Source organism: Erigeron canadensis, chromosome 9, assembly GCF_010389155.1.
Source record: "Erigeron canadensis isolate Cc75 chromosome 9, C_canadensis_v1, whole genome shotgun sequence".
Taxonomy (NCBI): domain Eukaryota; kingdom Viridiplantae; phylum Streptophyta; class Magnoliopsida; order Asterales; family Asteraceae; genus Erigeron; species Erigeron canadensis.
Genome location: NC_057769.1, coordinates 22,840,819 through 22,861,377, shown reverse-complemented (window position 1 = coordinate 22,861,377; position 20,559 = coordinate 22,840,819). Strand labels below are relative to the sequence as shown.

Below are 20,559 nucleotides of genomic sequence, written 5' to 3'. Positions count from 1 at the left end.
CGATTTAATGGGTCCAATAATGCTTCCAGTTCAAATTCTCTGGATAAGGCCAATCTTATCTGCTATAAGTATGGTAAGAAAGGTCATTTCATGAAGGAATACAGATCTAGTCAGATGAACAACCAAACTGGTCCCGTTGTCCCAAATTTTGTCAAAACTGATGATTATAAGGCCAAATACAAGAAACTTAAGGCCCAAATTGCTCTCATGTCTCTTGAACAAGATAAAGAGAAAGAAAAGAACAAGTGCATGATGGCTCAAACTGAAGGGAAATGGGAACTCTCTGATGACTCATCTGATGATGATGAAGAGATTAGAGATGTGTGTTTCATGGCATTAGAAAATCAACAACCAGTGTTAAAAGATGATATTTTTTATGGAAGATGGGTGGACATCATTTTAAAGAAGGCAAGAGATTATGATGTTGAGTTGGATACAGAACTGAAACTGGACATTGCTGAATCATTAAATGATGACTTGTTATTTGTTGAAACTATGAGAACTGACTGTGAAAGATACTTGGAAACGGTTTTAATCGAGTTTAATAACATGAAAAGTCAATTTAATGATTTGCAAAGTGTCCAGTTGGCTCTCAAAGAATCTGATTTGAAAAATGAGGCACTGGAAAGAGATAACCAAAAATTGAAATTTGATCTTGAAAAAGAACACATGGTTATCAAATCTTGGGTACAAGCATCTGGTAAAAATTATGACGTTTTTTCAAAAATAATTGATGCTCAAAAAACTTCCTGGAAATTTGGTGATCTCCAGATGGCAGCTGTTTTACCCTCTATCCCCCAGATGCCTGACTCGGTTAGAATTAAGACTTCATATGACTCTTCTACCCCTGTTAAATTAGAATCTGTTGAGACCACCCCTATTGAGGTTAAAACTGGAGCCAAAAAGGCTAAAGCTCCAGTTAAAAAGGAAGCTGGTGATAATCCTTTACCTCAAAAGTCCAAAGAGCCTAAGACTCCTAAGACTAAGAATTACGCTGAACCCAAGTCTGTTCAGCAGCCTGAAGAAAACAATTTTTTGTTGAAACTGGAGAGTCAACTCCAAAATTTGTCAAGGCAGGTACAAAGTTGTACTGCCAGAATAAAAAATCTGGAAGGAGCTTCGTCTTCTTCAGTTGAAAAACAAATTGTTAAAACTCCTCCTTTGAAACAAAAGCAAAAACAAAATCAATTTGCTCAAAAAGGAGCGAAATCTGGAATGAAAAAGGAGGATGTTGTTGTTCCCATCAAACCAATTGTTTTTGCTCCTGAAGCTGGAAATAATCCTCCAGTTTCAGCATCCAGTTCCAACCTAAGTAAATCTGCTGAGACTTCTCAAGAGAAGTCTGGTGGACCCATCAAGAAAAGATGGGTTCACAAAAATAACTAATCATCTACTTAGGTGCAGGGCGATCGAAAGAAGAATATCTGGTATCTGGACAGCGCTGCTGGACGGACAATGACCGCATGTAAGCCCCTGTTGGAAGAGTTCACTGTCCAAGATGGACCGGCAGTGACATTTGGTAATGATGGAAGTGGGAAAACTGAAGGATATGGTGTCATTGACAATGGACAGGTCCAGTTCACAAAAGTTGCATTTGTTAATGGTTTGAAATATAACCTGATAAGTGTCAGTCAACTTTGTGATGATGGATATAAGGTGTTGTTCGATATTGCTCAAGGTACCATATTTAACAAGGATTGGAAGGTGGTGATGATTGCACTAAGGAAAGGGAATGTGTACATAATGGACATGGAACCTGCTCCAAAAGAGCATTGTTTCTATGCCAAGGATGATGAGGACACCAACTGGTTGTGGCATAAAAGGTTATCCCATCTTAATTTCAAGAATATTAATAAGTTGTCAAGAAAACAACTGGTGGAAGGGATTCCTTTAATTTCCTTTTAAAAGGAAAAGCCATGTCCGGGGTGTGAGATGGGCAAAAAAAAGGGCAAGTTTCAAGACCAGGCAAAACTTCAGTATCACTGAACCTCTTCACATGCTTCATATGGATCTCTTTGGTCTAGTGAATGTTCAAACTAAAGCTGATAAACGATACAGTTTGGTTGTTGTTGATGAATACACAAGATATTGTTGGGTGGTATTCATCAGATCAAAAAGTGATGCACCTGGTGAAATCATCTCACTCATCAAAAGAATTGAACTCAAGTATACCAAGAAAGTGTGTCAGTTGCGAAGTGATAATGGCACTGAATTCATCAATAAAGAATTAGAGTCATTTTGCACTGACACTGGCATTTCTCAGACTTCTCTTCAGCTCGTTCTCCAGAGCAAAATGGTGTGGTTGAAAGGAAAAATCGCACATTAATTGAAGCTGCAAGAAGTATGTTATCTGAATTAGGCCTTCCCACCTGTTTTTGGGTAGAAGCAGTGTCTACAGCTTGTCATACCCAAAATCGGTCAGTTTATGTCAAGAGACATAGGAAGACTTCCTACAAAGTCCTCAGAAATCGTAAACCAAATATTGGATATTTTCATGTATTTGGTTGTCCAGTTTATATTTTAAACGATTCTAGTCAGTTGGGAAAATTTGATGCAAAAGCTGACGAAGGTGTTTTCGTGGGGTATTCAGACATAAGAAAGGCCTATAGAGTTTATAATTATAGACTCCAAAAGGTACATGAGACAATTCATGTCACATTCGATGAATCAAATGAGGCAATCAATAAAAGACCAAGCCTTGATTTATCTCCAATTGTCCCAGTTGATTTTGGTGTATCTGATCAAGTTCATCAATCAGTTTCTACACCAGAAAATGTTTCTAGTCATCAAGACTTGGAGCCAGTTGCACAGAAGAAAATCTCCAGTGACTTTCCATTTTATCCCTCCATCAGTTTCAATTTACCACAGAAACTCGTGATTGGATCAGATGTTCGTGTCACGACAACATCAGAACTAGTTCAGACTTCTCCAGTTCTTTAAAATATGACTTTATTTGAAGATAATCATGTCAACACGCCAGTTGACATTGATGATGAAGTTGAAGTAGCTTGGGCTGATCCTTTTCCAGTTTCCATAACCGTTGAAGATCGTCAGGTGTCTTGCACTGATGTTGTGCTATATCAACCTAGTCAATACACTAAATGGACAACTGCTCATCCCATTGAGCAAATTATTGGAAATCCAGATAGTGGGGTTCAGACTAGAAGAGCCACAAGTGAACAATGCTTGAACGTCACCTTCTGATCACTGATTGAACCGAAGAAGATTGAAGAGGCTATGGCAGATCCAAGCTGGGTTGAGGCTATGCAAGAAGAGTTGAACCAGTTCGAAAGGAACAACGTTTGGGAACTTGTTCCTTGTCCTCCAGGGTTAAAGAAAGAACCCATTGGTACAAGGTGGGTCTACCGAAACAAGATGGATAAAGATGGCAATGTTGTCAGGAACAAAGCTAGATTGGTTGCCAAGGGTTATTGTCAAGCAGAAGGTGTTGATTTCGATGAAACTTTTGCTCCAGTTGCAAGACTTGAAGCCATTAGAATTTTCTTAACAAAACCCAAAACCTTTTTCAAAGAAAATCAAACAAGAAAAAGAGAAATCCATCTGGAACGCACTTTTGACATCCATCTGGAAGACTTTGAATTGCAAATGAGCAACATAAGCCAAGAAAATTCTAATCGGTTTGGGTGATACGGGTTGGGTTATTTGGTTTGTGGGTCGTCATTTGGGTTAACCCAAATAACCCAAAGCTTAATCGGTTTGGGTTGTGGGTGAAAATGTTATAGTTTGGGTCAACCCAAATAAGATGCGTTTATATATATATACACTAATATAACACATTAAATTTGTTTAAAGTATATATTATTTGAATATTAAATTTTCATTTATAAACAAAATCAGAAATGTGCAAAGTTAAATAATAATGGATGCTAAAAAATACACTAATAAAAGATGATAAAAATATGAATATAAAAAGAGTTATATATTGTCAAAATTTGTTTATTTAATATCAGTAGTTTCTATATTTTTATATAGTTTGTAATTTATTTGTTTTGTCTATGACTTTTATTCTAATAATATTATCATTTTTTCATTCAAGAATTCAAAAAACGCATAATCAAAAGTGTTTCAACACATTTGAAAATAAAGAACTTAGTCTATATAAGTATCACTATTATTCAAGTTTTTGAAATTGAAATTATATTGTTGCAATATTGCGTAACTAATGCACGTAAATTCAATGACATTTTATCTGGGTTAACCAAAACCCGATCCAAAAAACCCGAACCCAAACAACCCAAACCCAAATAATCCAAATATTATTTGGTTTGGGTTACGGGTTAACTTATAATTCTTTGAAACCCGAATAACCCGAAACCCAATTAATCCGACCCATCAACACCCCTAAATGGAACATTAGAAGAAGAAGTGTATGTTAAGCAGACTCCAGGTTTCTTGAACGAGAAGCATCCTCACTGGGTATATAGATTGAACAAAGCTTTGTATGGTCTTCGTCAAGCCCCAAGAGCCTGGTATGAAACTCTAACTAAACATCTTCTTAACAATGGTTTTCAAAGAGGTGCAATAGATAATACCTTGTTTATCTTGAAGGAAAAAGGTAATATCTTGCTGGTACAAATTTATGTTGATGATATTATATTTGGATCAACTGATGATGCAATGTGTGAAAAGTTTTCTAAAATCATGTCAACTGAGTATGAAATGAGTTTAATGGGTGAATTAACATTTTTCATAGGTTTACAGATTAAACAAACCATGGATGGTATTTTTATTAATCAAGAAAAATATGTCAGAGATTTGTTAAGAAAATATAAGTTTGATTCAGTCCCATCAAAAACCACACCCATTGCAGCTCCTTTAAATTTGGATTCTGACCCAAATGGAAAACCAGTGGACCAAAAGGAGTATCTTGGAATGGTTGGTTCACTGATGTATTTAACTGCCAGTCGTCCAGATATAATGTTTGCAACATGTCTATGTGCCAGATTTCAGGCTAACCCTAAAGAATCACATTTGCATGCTGTTAAGCGCATTTTCAGGTACCTGAAAGGGTGCCCTAGCCTTGGTCTTTGGTATCCCAAAGGCTCAGGGTTAGATCTAGTGGGTTATTCAGATTCAGATCATGCAGGTTGTAAGATTGATAGGAAATCCACAACTGGTGGTTGTCACTTCCTGGGGGAAAACTGGTGAGTTGGACTAGTAAGAAGCAGACTTCGGTCTCAATGTCCACTGCTGAGGCAGAATACATTTCTGCGGCCAGTTGTTGTGCCTAGATTCTTTGGATCAAAAACCAGTTACTTGATTATGGTATGAAAAACTCAAGAACCCCAATCTTTTGTGACAACACCAGTGCAATTGCTATATCTCACAACCCAGTGATGCACTCAAAGACAAAGCATGTCGACATCAGGTATCACTTCATTCGTGATCATGTTATGAAAGGAGACATTGAAATACATTTCATCCCCACTGATAAACAGTTAGCTGATGTTTTTACAAAGCCTCTTGATGAGAAAACTTTTAAACATCTCATTAGTGAACTGGGTATGTTAAATCCTTATTAAACTGGAGAGGCCCTCCAGTTGAAGATGGTCCAGGTGATCCTTGATTGGTTGGAGATTGAACGTCTTGATGATCTCAAAGACCAGTCCTTGATCAAATGGATCACACTTTTAAGGGGAAAGACTCAAAATATTTTTCCAATTAAAATTCGTTTTAGTTTGAAAAATGCAACTGGAGGACTTCTCAGTTGAAACTAGCATCTGGAATATCTCTCCAGTACGCTAGTTTGGTCTTGTCTTAAACTGGTGGTCAACCAGATTTCATAACATTATGTTTTACTTGGTCAATACTTGTGACACGTGATGGTACTCGAGTATTTGTAACGCACTCACAACCGTCACATGACATGTCTTACGTATCAAGACTTTTTGCTGAAAAATAATGCACTTTTTATGAGAATTGTTGAAGTTAATGGGCGAGTGGGAATACCAGTCGCCATAGCATTAAATGCTTGATGAGGGGTATTAAATGTTTTTGAATTCTCAAAGTTTCTAAAAATCAAATTTATAAACGGTTTCAAAAATTTGGGGATTAAAATATTTTTTCGTATATATATTGGTAATATTTTATTACCTATATATACCCCTACTAAATCATTTTCTCATTTATTTCGCACAAAATTCCTTTCATTTGCTCTTCCAATCATTCACAATTCGAGATCTCTTTCTCTCTTTCTTCTTTAAATCCAAAATCTCAAATGGCTCCTAAATCTTCATCTTCTTCATCTCGTTCTCGTGATGTGAATCTACTCACTGTCGAGTATGTTCCATCCGAGAATTTTTCTAATGCCGTTGGTGCCCCAATAAATTCCAAATTAATAAAATTAAATCCAAACAATCCAATGGCATCTCTTCAAGGGCATCAGGCCGCTGATTCTCTCATTGAGAAAATCCAATCTTTCTTTCGGGATTCTCCCCTCAACAATACCTTTTCTTTGAACCCAAACAAGTTATTTCATGACTACTTGTACGAGTTCTGGTACACGACATCAAATTCTGATGACTGCTCATCCATCTCCTTCACTTTAAAGGATGGGTCAATCGCGTGCACCATCACCACTGAGACATTGAGGGATGCCCTTAACTTCAATTACTGGAGACAAGATGAGCGTCCAGTGGTGATTTCCCCTAATATCAACTTTCGTTAGGTCTTCCTTGACATGGGCAATAAAGAAGTCCTGGACGGTAGTGTACTGAAGACCAAGGGATCAATTACAATGAGAGGGCTTTCACCATCCTGGAAGTACTTCATGGTCCATTTGGTAGAAAGTTTAGGTGGGAGTTCTGGTGGTTTGGACCAGATAAACTCCTTCCAGGTAGAAATGGCATACTGCCTGTGGAATGGACTAAGGGTAGACTTCGCAAACATCTTGTTCAGAAGCTTCGTGTTTAAATTAAAAGGTAACAGGGGTCCCTGTATCCCATTTTAGCGATTTCTATCTCTTTGTTTCAAATTAATTCTGGGCAGAGAAAAATACAACAACACACAATCCTTATACTCTGTGCCAGAATTATTAAGAAATCTGGACAACCTTGTGTCACAACTGATGAGGTCCAGATTTCTCCGAGAATGTTGCTGGCATTCTCTAAAAATGATGCACCACCACCAGGTGAGTCAGAAAGACAACTGGGCGGGCCTCAAAATAATGAGGGACCTACCAGTTCGTCTGCAGGTGTTGTGACTGTTGCAGAACCTGGAGATCTCCCCACAGGTATCCAGGCTGTTCCAAAGGCAAGAAGATCTACCAAAAGTCGAAGAAGATCTAGATCAGAACTTGCTACATCTGGCTAGTCACAGCCTGTGATCTTGGTTTCAGAATCACAAGCCCATGATATTGCAACTGAGGAAAGAGCAGTTGTAGTTGAGGCTCCAGTTACCTCTATCCAGGGAGAAGATGCTTTGCCAACGAATCCTATAACTGATGAAACCATTGAGGAAACTCAAACTGGTCATCAGGAGTCTGAACAACTTGTTCAGCCACCCCCAACATTTATGGATCTTGGCATAAATGAGGGTAAGTTTCAGCTTGAATCTTCGGATTCATCTGAGACTGAATCTAACCAGGAGATGGCTGATGCAGCTGTACTTGATCAGCTCCCTTCTCTCCTTGGTCAGCCCCAAGAACCACTAGTTTCAATTTCACCTCTTGACTTCTCCACCTTACAAGAAATTCCACTATTCGCCTCTCTACAATTACTTTCATCCACGAATGTGCCTAGAAATAGACACATTCTTACACCACCATCGTCGACGTTCACACCTGAGCATTTTCAGCATGAACGTCACATTGAATCTCTTCCCCTTCCTTCTTCAACAACTCCTATTTCTTCAGCTGGTGCAACAATAACTGAAGAACCTTCACTTAATGTACCTCCTCCAGTTGTGTCTGTTGCATTCCGAGCAGGTCCAGTGGCACCTTCCCCTCCGTCACTGGACAGCCAGTTCGTATCTTTCCAGATCGATATCTCAAACCTTTTAACAAGGGTGGAGGATATTCAGAAGACACTAGACAAGAATACCAAGTCCCTCTCCAAATACCACAAGGATCATATAACAAATGTAACGGTGGTTGATTTGGGGATTAACAAGTTCTCTGGCAATGAGGACTTGGTATTCAGGAAGCTCAACGAGTTAGTCATCAGCTGCAATTCACTGGCTACTTCTTTAAAGGAAGCTTTTGACTTAACTCAATCAAAGGTACACACATCTATCACCAACCTGTTGAATAACACTATCAGATCATCAGAGGTCGAGTTGAAAGAGTTGGAAAGACAGGTCAAATTGCTTGTTGATAAACCTGGTCTGGATGTTGTTGAGCTTGGCAACCAGTTGGCCACTTCAGTTGGTCAGAAAATTGAAAATACCTTGGTTGAAAGGGAAAATAATCTGATAGAAAGGGTGATATCTGAGATCACCAAGACTGAAGCGCCCCAGGTTGATCTCACCCCCATTACATCTGAGATCAATCAGTTGAGGTGTAGTCTGGAAACATTGGCCAGCAAGGTATCTGATCACACAACCGCTATTGAAAAACTGACCACTGAAGCTGGCAAAGAAAAGGAAAGAGAAGTTGTAAAGGAAGTGTCGGCAACTGGTCTCTCTCCAGATGATTTAAATGTACTTCAAGCAATTCAAAAGAGTCAAGACACCACTTGTGGAAATGTCATGACTCAATCTCAAGAAATTAACCATCTATGGAGGACAGTTCGCATGTTATGTGGAGTCTTCAATGAGTGCAAGAACATGCAATCATGGCAGCCTCTAGATCGCTTGCCCACCAGTCATGCCGATTTTGAAGCAATAAGGCAAGGACTAGATGCTGCCAAGGGGGAAAGGTCTGTTCGTATCCCTCGCACTCTTGTTGAAGCTTCAGGTTCAGGAAAGGACATGGTTGTTGCTGCCAGTATTGATGCTGGTGAGCAGGTTATTGAAACATTTAATGAAGTGGTTGATAGGGGGAATGTGAATAAAGGAAAGGCCATTGCAACTGGTGACTCTGAGAAACCTGCCACTGATGCACCTAGGTTGGAAACTGGCAATGTTGACCAATTGCCCCCAGTTACTGAAAGCGAAAGTCAGAAATTAGCAAGGGTTGGGTATCTAGTCAAGGAAAGGAAGAAACAAATGAAGGCCAATCAGTTTGAATCAAGAAAAAATCTTCCAACCCCTCTTGTTGATGTAACTGACGCACAACTCCTTGGCTTGCAACTGTTGGAATATAAGAAAATAAAAGAAGATCCAAGGATTGTCAATGCCCTGAAGGAAATGCTTGAAGTAGAACTGGACAAACACTACCAAGACGATGAAGCTGGTCTTGATGCCAAGTGTTTGAATGTATCAGTGGAAAAGGCTAAAGAGATAAGGTCAGAAGGGATTCTCAAACGAATTGAACAAGTAAAGAAGGTGGTCAACAAAGTATTAACTCCACCTAAGTCCAAGGGAAGAAAACAAAAAGCATTATCAAGAGATGCAAACCTGAGGACTTGGGTAGAACCATTTGAACCCACAACTGATGATATTCGAGCTGCTACTCACAAACTGAGCACGAGCAAGATAAAACTGACAAATGAATCAGAGGCTCGCACATACTTATCTGATGTACAGCGTCGAAGGCACAATAAAGGTAAGATCACCAATGTGAAGGTGTCGATCAAACCTGGTGCCAAACATTTTGTGGTTGAGGTTCAATACTTTGGTGGACCCAAAAGAACAACTGAGAACCTTGATGTCTATCAGTATGGTCATTCAGAGCATGTGGAGATGCCGAACTTGTTGGAGAATAGGCAGCATAAGAACAAGGTTGAAAAAGGCTGGGAGTATGTATTGCAAAACCTGATCAAGTTCAAGGATAATACTGAAGAAAGATTGGGCCTTGATCTTGAAGACAAATAGCCAATTTCATCTGTTGCCAAGAGAAGAAAAACTGGCGAAGGGCCATCTGTTTAAGTTTTCCTTCTATCTATCTGCTTGTAATTTTATTTACTTACTTGTAACTTCATTGTAAAATTGTGTATATACAAGTTGTCAGATTGTAATTCACAAGTTAGATAACTGATAAGATCTACAAATAAGTAAAACTAAACCCAAGGCATTTGATGATCTATAAAAATGCCTTGGAAAATTAATAGGTTTTATCAAACTCAAGTATTTCAAACTTACACCTGTATAGAAACAAGTTTGAAAATACTTGGTAATATTTCAGGACAATTATGGGGAATTTGTTAGGTCCAGTTTTGCTGAAAACTGGATCTCTCCAGTTACATCTGGAGAGCATGAAGAATTGTCCGAAATATTTGAAGTCCAGTTGCAATGTACAGTTTATGCAACTGATGACTTCCTCCAGTTGAGATCTAAAGACATATACCTGAAGACATTCCAATTGAACTCGAAGACAACAAGTGGAAGTAAGAGAATTGCAATGGTAGCGAAGCCCAGTTGACATTCTACCAGATCAATCAACTAGAGAATCCTCCAGTGTAAATGCCTTTACAAAGCTTTACACTGATTACGAGGAGGACCTTTTACACTACATCCTTTTACCCGGACAATAATCTTGTCTGTGGATAAAAGTGCAAAGATGTAGAGTGGTTGAATAAAGTAACATTTTGTCTTACTTAATTTAGCACACACAAAGGATTATTTACTAATACTTTTGTGTGCTGTCAACCATATTTGTACATCGAAGTTGAGATCCCAATGCTCATACTTCGACTATAAATAGAGGTCCTTGCCCAAGCATTTCAGCAACTTTGCAAATACATACATTCTGCCATATTGGTGAACTTGTGCAATATTCTCTCAATCGTAAAAAGGAACATTTCACAACTTTAAGTGTTTCGATTGTTAGGAGAATTTCCAAGTATAGATCAATTGTATTTCATAGGTTGTTAGGATATTTACATCTTTGTATATCTTGGTTCCGCAACAACCTTGTATTTTATTTAACAATCAATAAATAAAATACACTAATAAATAAAATACACTTGAAAAATACATATTGTCTCACCATATTTACTTACTTGTCATTTACCTTATTGCATTGTATTTACTTATTCAAACTTGTCACCTTATTAAGTAACATTCCAGTTAACCTGGTACACTACTCACTCTAAACTGGTCACATCCAGATTAAGTGATAGTGTTGCAAAGTACACTCACCATTGACATAAAGGTGTCTTCAGCACCTATCTAATAATAGTTGGGACTTACATAAACGATAGAGATTTTCTTTTTGATATATTATTATTGATATACCAACTATTATAATTTTTTAAGATGTGGATATAAATTATTATATGGCTTGGATTAGCATTATTAGTTGAAATATTTAAAAGTATTGGAATATTGTTGGTAGATATATGTGTTTAGTAATTTAATTATTAAAAATCATTAAAAGCAAAAACGTGTTATTATATTTAAATTAAGTATTGAGAAAAAATTTATTTTTAAAAAATGTTAAAAAGTGTAAATTATTGATAAAAAAAAAATATAATTTAGTCACATGTTAAATAACTAAATAAGAAAATTGAAAACAATGATTAGTCAGTTGAAGTACTATAGCATCATTTTCTTACACACGTGGTTACGCCGCTACATCTCGCGGGAACACATCTAGCATATTGATATTTATACTCACAAAGACACAAAACTTATTAACTTCTATCAGTCTATTGATTCAAAGCAAATTAGAGTGTAGTAGTTGGGAGTGGTGCTGAAAAGACTGAATTCGTAGAGTATGCGTCTATGTTAAAGTAATAAATAGTGTTCCTTTTTGTGAAAATAATGACTAGTGGGTATGAAATTTGAAAGGGGTAATCGAGTATTAGGAGGTTTGTTGATAAATATATTCTCTAAAAAACACAAGTACAACTTAATAATTTTACACCCCGAAAAGTAACATACATGCTTGGTAAGTATTGATTGATGTAATCCATACTAGCTAGTAAGAGTATGTCGAATAAAGAAATAGACATCACAAGTCAATTCTTTGTCCTTTATGTAATGGAGAAGTCAGAGTAATCTACTTACGTCTTTGCCTTATGTTCGTTTTCTTTCTCTATTTGGAGTTATATAATGAAATATTAGAACTTCTTTCATAAACCCCTCAACTTTTGTCATCCTCATCCTCATCCTCATCCTCAACTTTCTTTCTCTGTTTGTACTTCAATGGATTGAAGACTTGAAAACTACTCTACTAAAGAAGAAAGTCATTCAGCTCATAGTATGTCGTGGTTGGTGGACGATCTGGAAGTTTAAAAATAAAGAAGTTTTTCCCTTTAGAAAGTTCAAACAAGACATACTCTTTGAATCTATTGTTTCATACTCGTATTTATGGTTTTCTAATAAACGTAAAAAGATTAATATTTCTTGGATTGATTGGTTTAAGAATCCACTAATCGTGATGTAAATTTTGTTGGAAAGAAAAGATTTGCGGATTAGAAATTATCATCACTTCCCAAAATAGAAGATTACGTCTTAAAGAGCAAGGCGAGAATCAAGGCATTTATATTATTTACTTCTTTAGCTAATTCAAATTCAAATCATGTATAAATAGAAGATAAGAAAAGCTGAAATAAATAATAAAATCTACCATGTCTAAAAAAGGCGGTAGTCCAAACCAAAATCTACCATGTCTGAAGAAGGCGGTAGATCAAACCAAAACTACTATGTCTGAAAAAGGCGGTAGTCCAAGCCAAAATCTACCATGTCTGAAGAAGGCGGTAGTTCAAACCAAAACTACCATGTCTGAAAAAGGCGGTAGTCCAAACCAAAATCTTCCATGTCTGAAGAAAGCGGTAGATCAAACCAAAACTACAGTGTCTGAAGAAGACGGTAGCTCAAACCAAAATCCTCAAGTCAAACTCAAAACCAAAATCAAAAATAAAACAAATTCAAGTTGAATATTGATAATCCCACAATTCAACTTGAGGGGAGTGATGGAAAGAAAAGATTTGCGGGATCTGAAATTATCATCCCTTCCCAGAATAGAAGATTACGTCTTGGAGTGAAAGCCGAGAATCAAGGCTTTTATATTATTTCCTTCTTTAATTAGCTAATTCAAATCATGTATAAATAGAGGATAAGAAAAACTGTAATAAAATAACAAACATTCACAATGTAGTCTTTTGATTCCCTGCTGCTACCAAAAGGTGTATGAACTTTACATTCTTATGTTAATCTCATATTTTTCTATATCAATTGTTAACAAATTTACCCTTGTAGCTAATTTAATCTTTTTTTTTACTGTTTAACATCTTTTAGTTTTAATAAACTAGATTATATCCGCATAATACGTGGATAGACATATATAACTAATAAAATACTAATGTTTCATGACAAATGTAATAAAAGGTGTTGAAAAATAATAATGATATATTTGTTTACGTATAGTTAAATGAGTTTAAATATATGTAAAAAAAGAATTGATATTATGTAAATATAAATTTAAAAAATAAAAGAGAGATTTTAGTAATGAATTATTTACATATCTAATATTCATATGTAACATACATACAGGCTTCAAATTTGATGCATTTTATGAAGATGGGGAATGTACTAAGCGATCAAAAGTTTTTAAAACTCATAATCATATTTATTTGTGTATTAATTGCTTTGTTTGTATTTAAGAGTTTCAATAAAACAAAAAATAAATCCTAGATCAAGTAGCTATCTGAACCCTCTTTGGGGGTCCTGGGACAGAGGATGTTAGCTGGGAGATCATGGATCGAATTTCAATTCTCCATGGACTCAGATATTTGCCTCTTCGAACGCATGCGGACCGTGTTATCGCACTTTTAGTCTCCAGAGGTGCTTCCGGGTTCCAACCCCCATCATGCCCACTTGGATATCACTTTTAGTGTTCGAACCAATAACAAACTAATACGTCGTTCTAAAAAAAATTAACAATTATTAACAGATTTTAATTATAAAATATAGGAATCATTTTCTATAATCAATAACCATATTTAAATCTAAATTTTTTTTAAAAAAACTCATGCAACATCAACATTTTGATCTAATGACTCTAATTAAAAATTGAGTTTCTCTAAAGATTTAAACCTTTTCATATTGAAGTTAAAGTTTTCTTTTATATATATTTAGAGATGGTTGTTAAAAAAAAAAATTAAATCCTCAATTTGTCATATATAAATATTCTAAAACCTAAAAACAAATACAAGTTATAGGCTTATAGTCCTTTTAAAAACACGACGAAGATTTTCTATCAAGGTTTTCAACTAGTCAAGTTGAAAAATCTTGACCTGATCAAAGAACAAAATTAAATATGTTTTAAATCTTTAATTTTGTTTTGGAAATTGTTAAACAAAGCCTTTAGGGCTTCACTTAACGTACATAAAAAATTTATACATTTAAAAGTTTATCCCCTAAAGTTTATGGTAAATGTGCAACTAATTAATACACCTTAACTAAAGCCCTTAAGGCTTCGTTTAACAAAACCCGATGTGATTTTAATCGAAATATTAAAATGCGTTTAACAAGTTATTTACAACTTGAGGCTCCCATTTAAAAATACGTTTAAGTCGTTTGCTCCCCATTTCACTCCAGCAAAACCCTCCCAAAGTCCCAAGCACCTCTCTCTTTCTCTCGCTCTTCTAAACCACAATGAGTTCTCTCTTTCAAAATTTATTTATTTTATTTTAGTGGACAGTTTGAAGCTAAACTATGTTGACAAATATATAAATATATATGTATAAGTATTGCCGTTGTTAGATCTTTTAGAAATCTATTCATTTCTATTCAATGATACATATGATTAGACTTGTATATACTTGTGTACTTGAATATTACTTTTTTTTCTTGTTCTTTATTTTTTCTTATTTACTCTCTTTTCTTGTTAATTAAATAAGTATTGCAAATCGTGAACTGTCAAGTGATATAAGATACACTGTTTCTAAATCGTTGAAACAAGGTCTGTTTGCTTACTTATATTTTTCTTAATTCTTTTCTATTTTCTTCTTTAACAAAATCTTTTTATTTTTTTTTAAAACAAAAAAATGACTGCAGTACCCACACTTGTTAATACACGTGACTTTGGTTATTTGTCCATATGTACCCACTCTGGTACAAAGAACACTAGGAGCAACTGCTGATGCTCATGAGATTGTGACTAAATTAGTCAAACCCGATGTACAATGCACTGATGATGAACGGAGCCTGGTAAATTTTGATTCCAGGCTCAAAAACATGATTGTCACCATTCTCCCTACTGACATCAGGAAACTCGTCATCAAATATCCCACCTCTAAACAAGTTTGGGATATATTGTGCAACATGTATGAAAGATCTGTTGATACAATCGTTACCAAAAAGATTGACCTCAAAAGTGCTTATGAAAAATTCTTTTCTCTTCTGGATCAACGTCTTGACAGCACTTATACCCGATTCAAAGGGTTGCTGAATGATATGACGAATGTTGCTGAATTATATGACAAATGTCACACGGTGATTTTTCCAACTGTATTTTACCTTGTAAGACAAAGATGCGAGTGAACCAAAATGCTTAAGGAAAAACTAATATATTATATGTTAAGATTTTTGATATTTACCAAAAAACAAATATGTTCGAATAATATAAATCTCATGTATGGTACTTTAAGTCCTTTATATGACAATTTAAACTTTTATGCAGTTGGTTGATTATTAATATTAACTAATGTATATATATCTATATATATATGAGAGTTTGTATTTATATAGATGATTACGATTTTCTTTTTGATATATTATTGATATACCAACTATTATAAATTTTTTTTCTTGAGATGTAGATATAAATTATTATATGTATTGGATTAACATTAGTTGAAATATTTATAAGTTTTAGATATTCTTGGTGGACATATATATGTTTAGTAATTTAATGATTAATAATCATTAAAAGCTAAAAGTGCTAATATATTTAAGTTAGGTATTTAGTAAGGTTTTTTCAAAAAAAGAATGTTAAAAATTATAAATTATTGATAAAAAAATAAAAAAATATAATTGTTAATATGATTAGTTATTAAATTTTTTTGAAATAACACAATTTAGTCACATATTTAATAAATTAATTAAAAAAAATTGAAAATTGTAATTCAATAGAATACTATAATATCATTTTTCTTAACCCTTAAATTAAGATAAAAAAAATCTTGAATTTAGATTAAAAAATCAAAAATAAATATGTTTTTTTTTTTTAATTTTAACTTTGATTTCAATCTAAATTTTAGAAAGTGTTTAATCTGTCTCTTAGTTATTTACAATCCTTAAACATTTAGCTTACTATCGAATCAATCCGCATATTATGCGGGCATTTGAATAGAATTTGATTTGATAATGATACATCACAATGAACGTGTTTAACTTTTTATTACGTTGAACACTATTATATTGTATATTTTAAGTAAGTTGATATTATAATACGAGTAATCAATTTCGATTTACATATTTGTTTCTCATTTCAATAGAAACTTTCCATGATTATCTACTAAAAATATTTTAAAATCATTATACCTTAGAAGAAATTTCCATTATTTTATTTTTTGTCTACTTTTAATTATTATTGGATGATGTCATAAAAAAAATCAAGATTATATATTTAGAAGTCTTCTTTAATATAAAATGACATAATCACAATCTTGTTATATTAATATAAGAGATTGGTTGAAAGGGTTATCCCTTATTCAAGAAGAGCTAGGAAGTCATTTATTAGGGCTTGACTTGAGAATATCTATGTTCAAGTCTGAGGCGTCAGAGTTTACTCTATTAAACGTTCATCATTGGAAAATAGACATTTCTATTTTTGTTTCTCTTTTAAATAGATCCGGGTTAAGATAAGATATAATATATTTGACCTTTCGTTATTGAATGGTGACACGAATTTTATGAAGCGAATTCAACTTCAAAAAAGAAGAAAGTTATTTACAACTTGAGGCTCCGTTTAAAAACACCCGTTAAGTCGTTTGCTCACAATTTTCACTCCCCCCCCCCAAGCACCTCTCTTTTTCTGTCGCTCTTCTAAACCAGTGTGAGTTATCTCTCTCTCTTTCAAAATTTTTTTATTTTATTTTAATTGACAGTTTGAAGCTAAACTATTGGAAACAAATATATACGTATAGGCGATACATACAATACAATAATAAATAATGCTGGTGTTAGATTTTTTAGAAATCTATTCATGCCTATTTCGGCACTTTATATCAGAAACTAATTAAAATTTCGAATACAAGTTCTGGTTTAAGTTAGGGCTCATAAAATCGCCGTACTCGAGCTCGATAGGGCTTAATGAACCCGTATGGTGTTGGATTGAGCTCAAACAGCTTAAAGCTATTTGCTCGAATATTCTATAGCCCTAGTTTGCATGATTTAAGTGTTGGATTTTGTTGTAGATTTGCCCATTCTTACATATACATAAAAAGTTATAATTTTGATATTTTGATTATTGTCTAAATGTTGTTTCTTTACATAGGATTGAGCTATGAATGCCCCTGATCGTTATGAGCGATTCGTGGTTCCCGAGGGCATAAAGAAGTAAACTTTATCACTTTTTGCTGCCATTATATTGGTGCATATATATATATATAAATGTAATGCCATGATGGTTATGCTTACTGTGTTTTTGTTAAAAATGAGCGAATTTTTAGGGTTGCGTATGAAAGGGACACAAAGATTATAAATGCGGCTTCGTTTACTATTGAAAGAGAAGACCACACCATTGGAAATATCATTCGAATATAAGGTTTCATATATGTCAGTCGGTTGATGTATGTGAACAGCAATTCAACGTTTCTGATATATAAATACAATTATTTTGTACAGGCAGTTGCATAGGGATGGGAATGTTCTGTTTGCCGGTTACAAGCTTCCTCATCCTCTTCAGTACAAGATTATAGTCCGGGTTAGTACTTTTCAGAAATTTTGAAATCGTATCGTGGTTAAGACGGTGTGAAGCGCAGTCTCTAACCCGTTGTTAGATTGCCAAACTTCATATTTGTTTTCTACTGATATCCAGTATTGTTTAAAGAAATTGTAGTTTACCAATTTGTTACGCAGTTTCATTACGACCATGCATTTGTTCTAGAAGTGAGGCACGATTTGGTCACACTGACATATCTGCTGATTATCAGAGTTTCTTTTATTAAAGCTATTGAAAGTTGTTATAAGATGTATGAAATCCATGGGCTACATTTTTTCTTGGTCGGAGAAAGTTATACTATTTGGAACATTACATCTTCACACCTTTCCCTCTCCGGTTTTGGGTAAAATTGAGGCCGTTTTGCAAATAGTTATTGAAACCTATACCATCTGAAGCAGTACATCTGTTTGATAATTATATGACGTGTTACTGTCAATTACCTGATATTCCAGAATCACTTGTAATACTGGTTTAGATGCTCAAAGTTGCACTATATCCTAGAGCATGTGGTTTATAACACAATTTAGTTTCAGTGAGAAATAGGCTTCCAAAATATCAAGCATCTAAAGGTTTATTCTATCTAGACACAAGAAAAAGGAAGTTTATGATCCTTGGTAATTGATACACAAGTCGAGTTTAATACTTTAATTCAATGTTGGTTCTTGTCACAAACTTCACCTGCTGCATTGTTTGTAGATGTTTTTTTATCAAACAAAAATGGGGACCATTATGTTAGAATTAAGCGTGTAAGACCCTTCACTAAACATGTCAATGGAGGAGGTCTTCCCTGAGGTTACACAGGATGACTAGTTTTAACTTAAATATATGCATTCTAACCGGGTTTCCCCTTGACCGTTTCTGAATTCTTTTCCTGATCAGCCCCATTATGTTTACTTGGGAGCTTCAGACCTGAGACTTCTTGTGAGTACATTGGGACGCCTAACCACTAGATCCAGCTAAGATTCTTTAGTCTATGTTTTATGCTAATAATAGGTCATAAGGACAAGTATCTCCTTTGACCAGGTCCATGGGTGGACCTTTAATGAGCAAATAATTATCGAGAAACTTACCTAAAGTTTCATGCTGAACATATGAACCCAGACGTATATGATATATATTCTTCCAAAGAACTCATGTTAAGTTGTGAATTAAATGAATCGAAGGGATTCAGACGGAAGTGTGGATAATTGATTCTGTATTGAAGAAGAGTACGTGAGATGTTTTCTTGGGTCGAAGAGCCTTTAAGTCGATTGGATTACCTTTGGGAAGATGAGATGATTATTATCAACTACAGGAAATTGGTTCAAAGTTCGTTTTAAAGGATAATGAGAAAATTTCAGGCAAAAAATTGGTTCAAAGTTCATTTTAAAGGATATAATCTATAGGAATTAGGAAATTGACTAAACAAGTTTCTATCATTGATTATATGTTTAATCTAGTTTTTCTTGGTTGGAATCAAGTGAAATCTTTCTCCATCCTCTTCTATTTTTAGCTTTAAAGAAAGTCACCTTGGCCTCAGGTGGTTGACTTGGATAACCATTTTTTAAACCTGAATTAGATCCATGGGATGCAGCATGTATGCACCACTGATTGATTAACACTTTTCTTATTGTTTTTCATTAATTTTTGGTGGGAAAATGGGAAATCAGTACGTAGTATGAAATCATATGCTCTTATAGTTATCTATGTTTGGAGTATAATGGTATCTGATTAATGTTTTCCTAATTTTTTTTATATTGTTCTCCTAGTTATAGGGAAGTTAAGATACACATGATATCAAATGGACTGTTTTCGTTACCGGTGTTTGGAAAATAATTGTATCTGATTGGCATTTGACAGGTTCATACAACTAGCCAATCTTCTCCAATGCAAGCCTATAATCTGGCTATCAATGATCTTGACAAAGAACTTGATCATCTTAAGGCTGCATTTGAGGTGTGGTTTCCCCTCTATATATTTTTTATCATCTGAATTGATAGAAACACATGTCTTTTTTCATCTACCATTTGCATCTGGGTGAATTTGGGGCTAGGCATTGGTTGTGATGGCTGTCTTCATCTACCCATCATAGACAACTTTCTGCTTCTTTCTTCCATCAGAAGCAAAACCAATATCAGAAATGCTGATTCTCTATCAATTATATTTCTTATCACATTTCTTTTCCATCTCTTATATCCGATGCATTTCTGTATTGCAGGCTGAGGTCGCAAGGGTTTCGGGGGAGTACTGATAATGATCATAGAGAGGTCACAGGTGTTATCGTAAAAGCTTCACTTGCAAATAAACTTAGCTTAGCATGTTGCTTTGAAGTTGTGAACATATGTGGGTTGTAAGTCTAGAAACTAGTAGCCTTCATGGTTTGAACAGTGAATGCTATATGTGCTTTAGGATTTTGGTGAATTTTTATTGTTTTGATTATTCAATGCTTATATTTTCTCTAAGTTGGATACTCGCAACTCTTTTTCATTATCATATGCTCCAAGATTAAATCCGGTAACATGTCTGGTGTAATTGTGATCTATCGACAGTTACATGTGCTATAAGCTAGGAATTTTAAGCATCTTGTGATCTTCTAGTTTTTTTTAAGGACTTGTATTGTAGCTTTA

At 34.8% G+C, this 20,559-nt stretch overlaps 1 protein-coding gene across 1 annotated transcript; it reads left to right on the top strand.

Moving 5' to 3' along the window:
* Positions 1-16,983: 16,983 nt before the first annotated feature.
* On the top strand, positions 16,984-20,394 carry LOC122583794 (DNA-directed RNA polymerases II, IV and V subunit 11-like). Its single transcript, XM_043756169.1, has 6 exons — positions 16,984-17,065; positions 17,507-17,568; positions 17,682-17,771; positions 17,857-17,935; positions 19,793-19,888; positions 20,151-20,394. Exons 2-6 carry the CDS (start codon positions 17,516-17,518, stop codon positions 20,181-20,183), a joined length of 351 nt encoding a protein of 116 aa, XP_043612104.1. The 5' UTR covers positions 16,984-17,065; positions 17,507-17,515; the 3' UTR covers positions 20,184-20,394.
* The last annotated feature ends 165 nt before the right edge of the window (positions 20,395-20,559 follow it).

Bases quoted from the DNA above. Each gene is read 5' to 3' on its own strand.
- LOC122583794 (XM_043756169.1), top strand. From the start codon at position 17,516: ATGAATGCCCCTGATCGTTATGAGCGATTCGTGGTTCCCGAGGGCATA. The intron at 17,936-19,792 runs GTTAGTACTTTT...GGCATTTGACAG, and splicing joins AGTACAAGATTATAGTCCGG to GTTCATACAACTAGCCAATC. The intron at 19,889-20,150 runs GTGTGGTTTCCC...TCTGTATTGCAG, and splicing joins ATCTTAAGGCTGCATTTGAG to GCTGAGGTCGCAAGGGTTTC.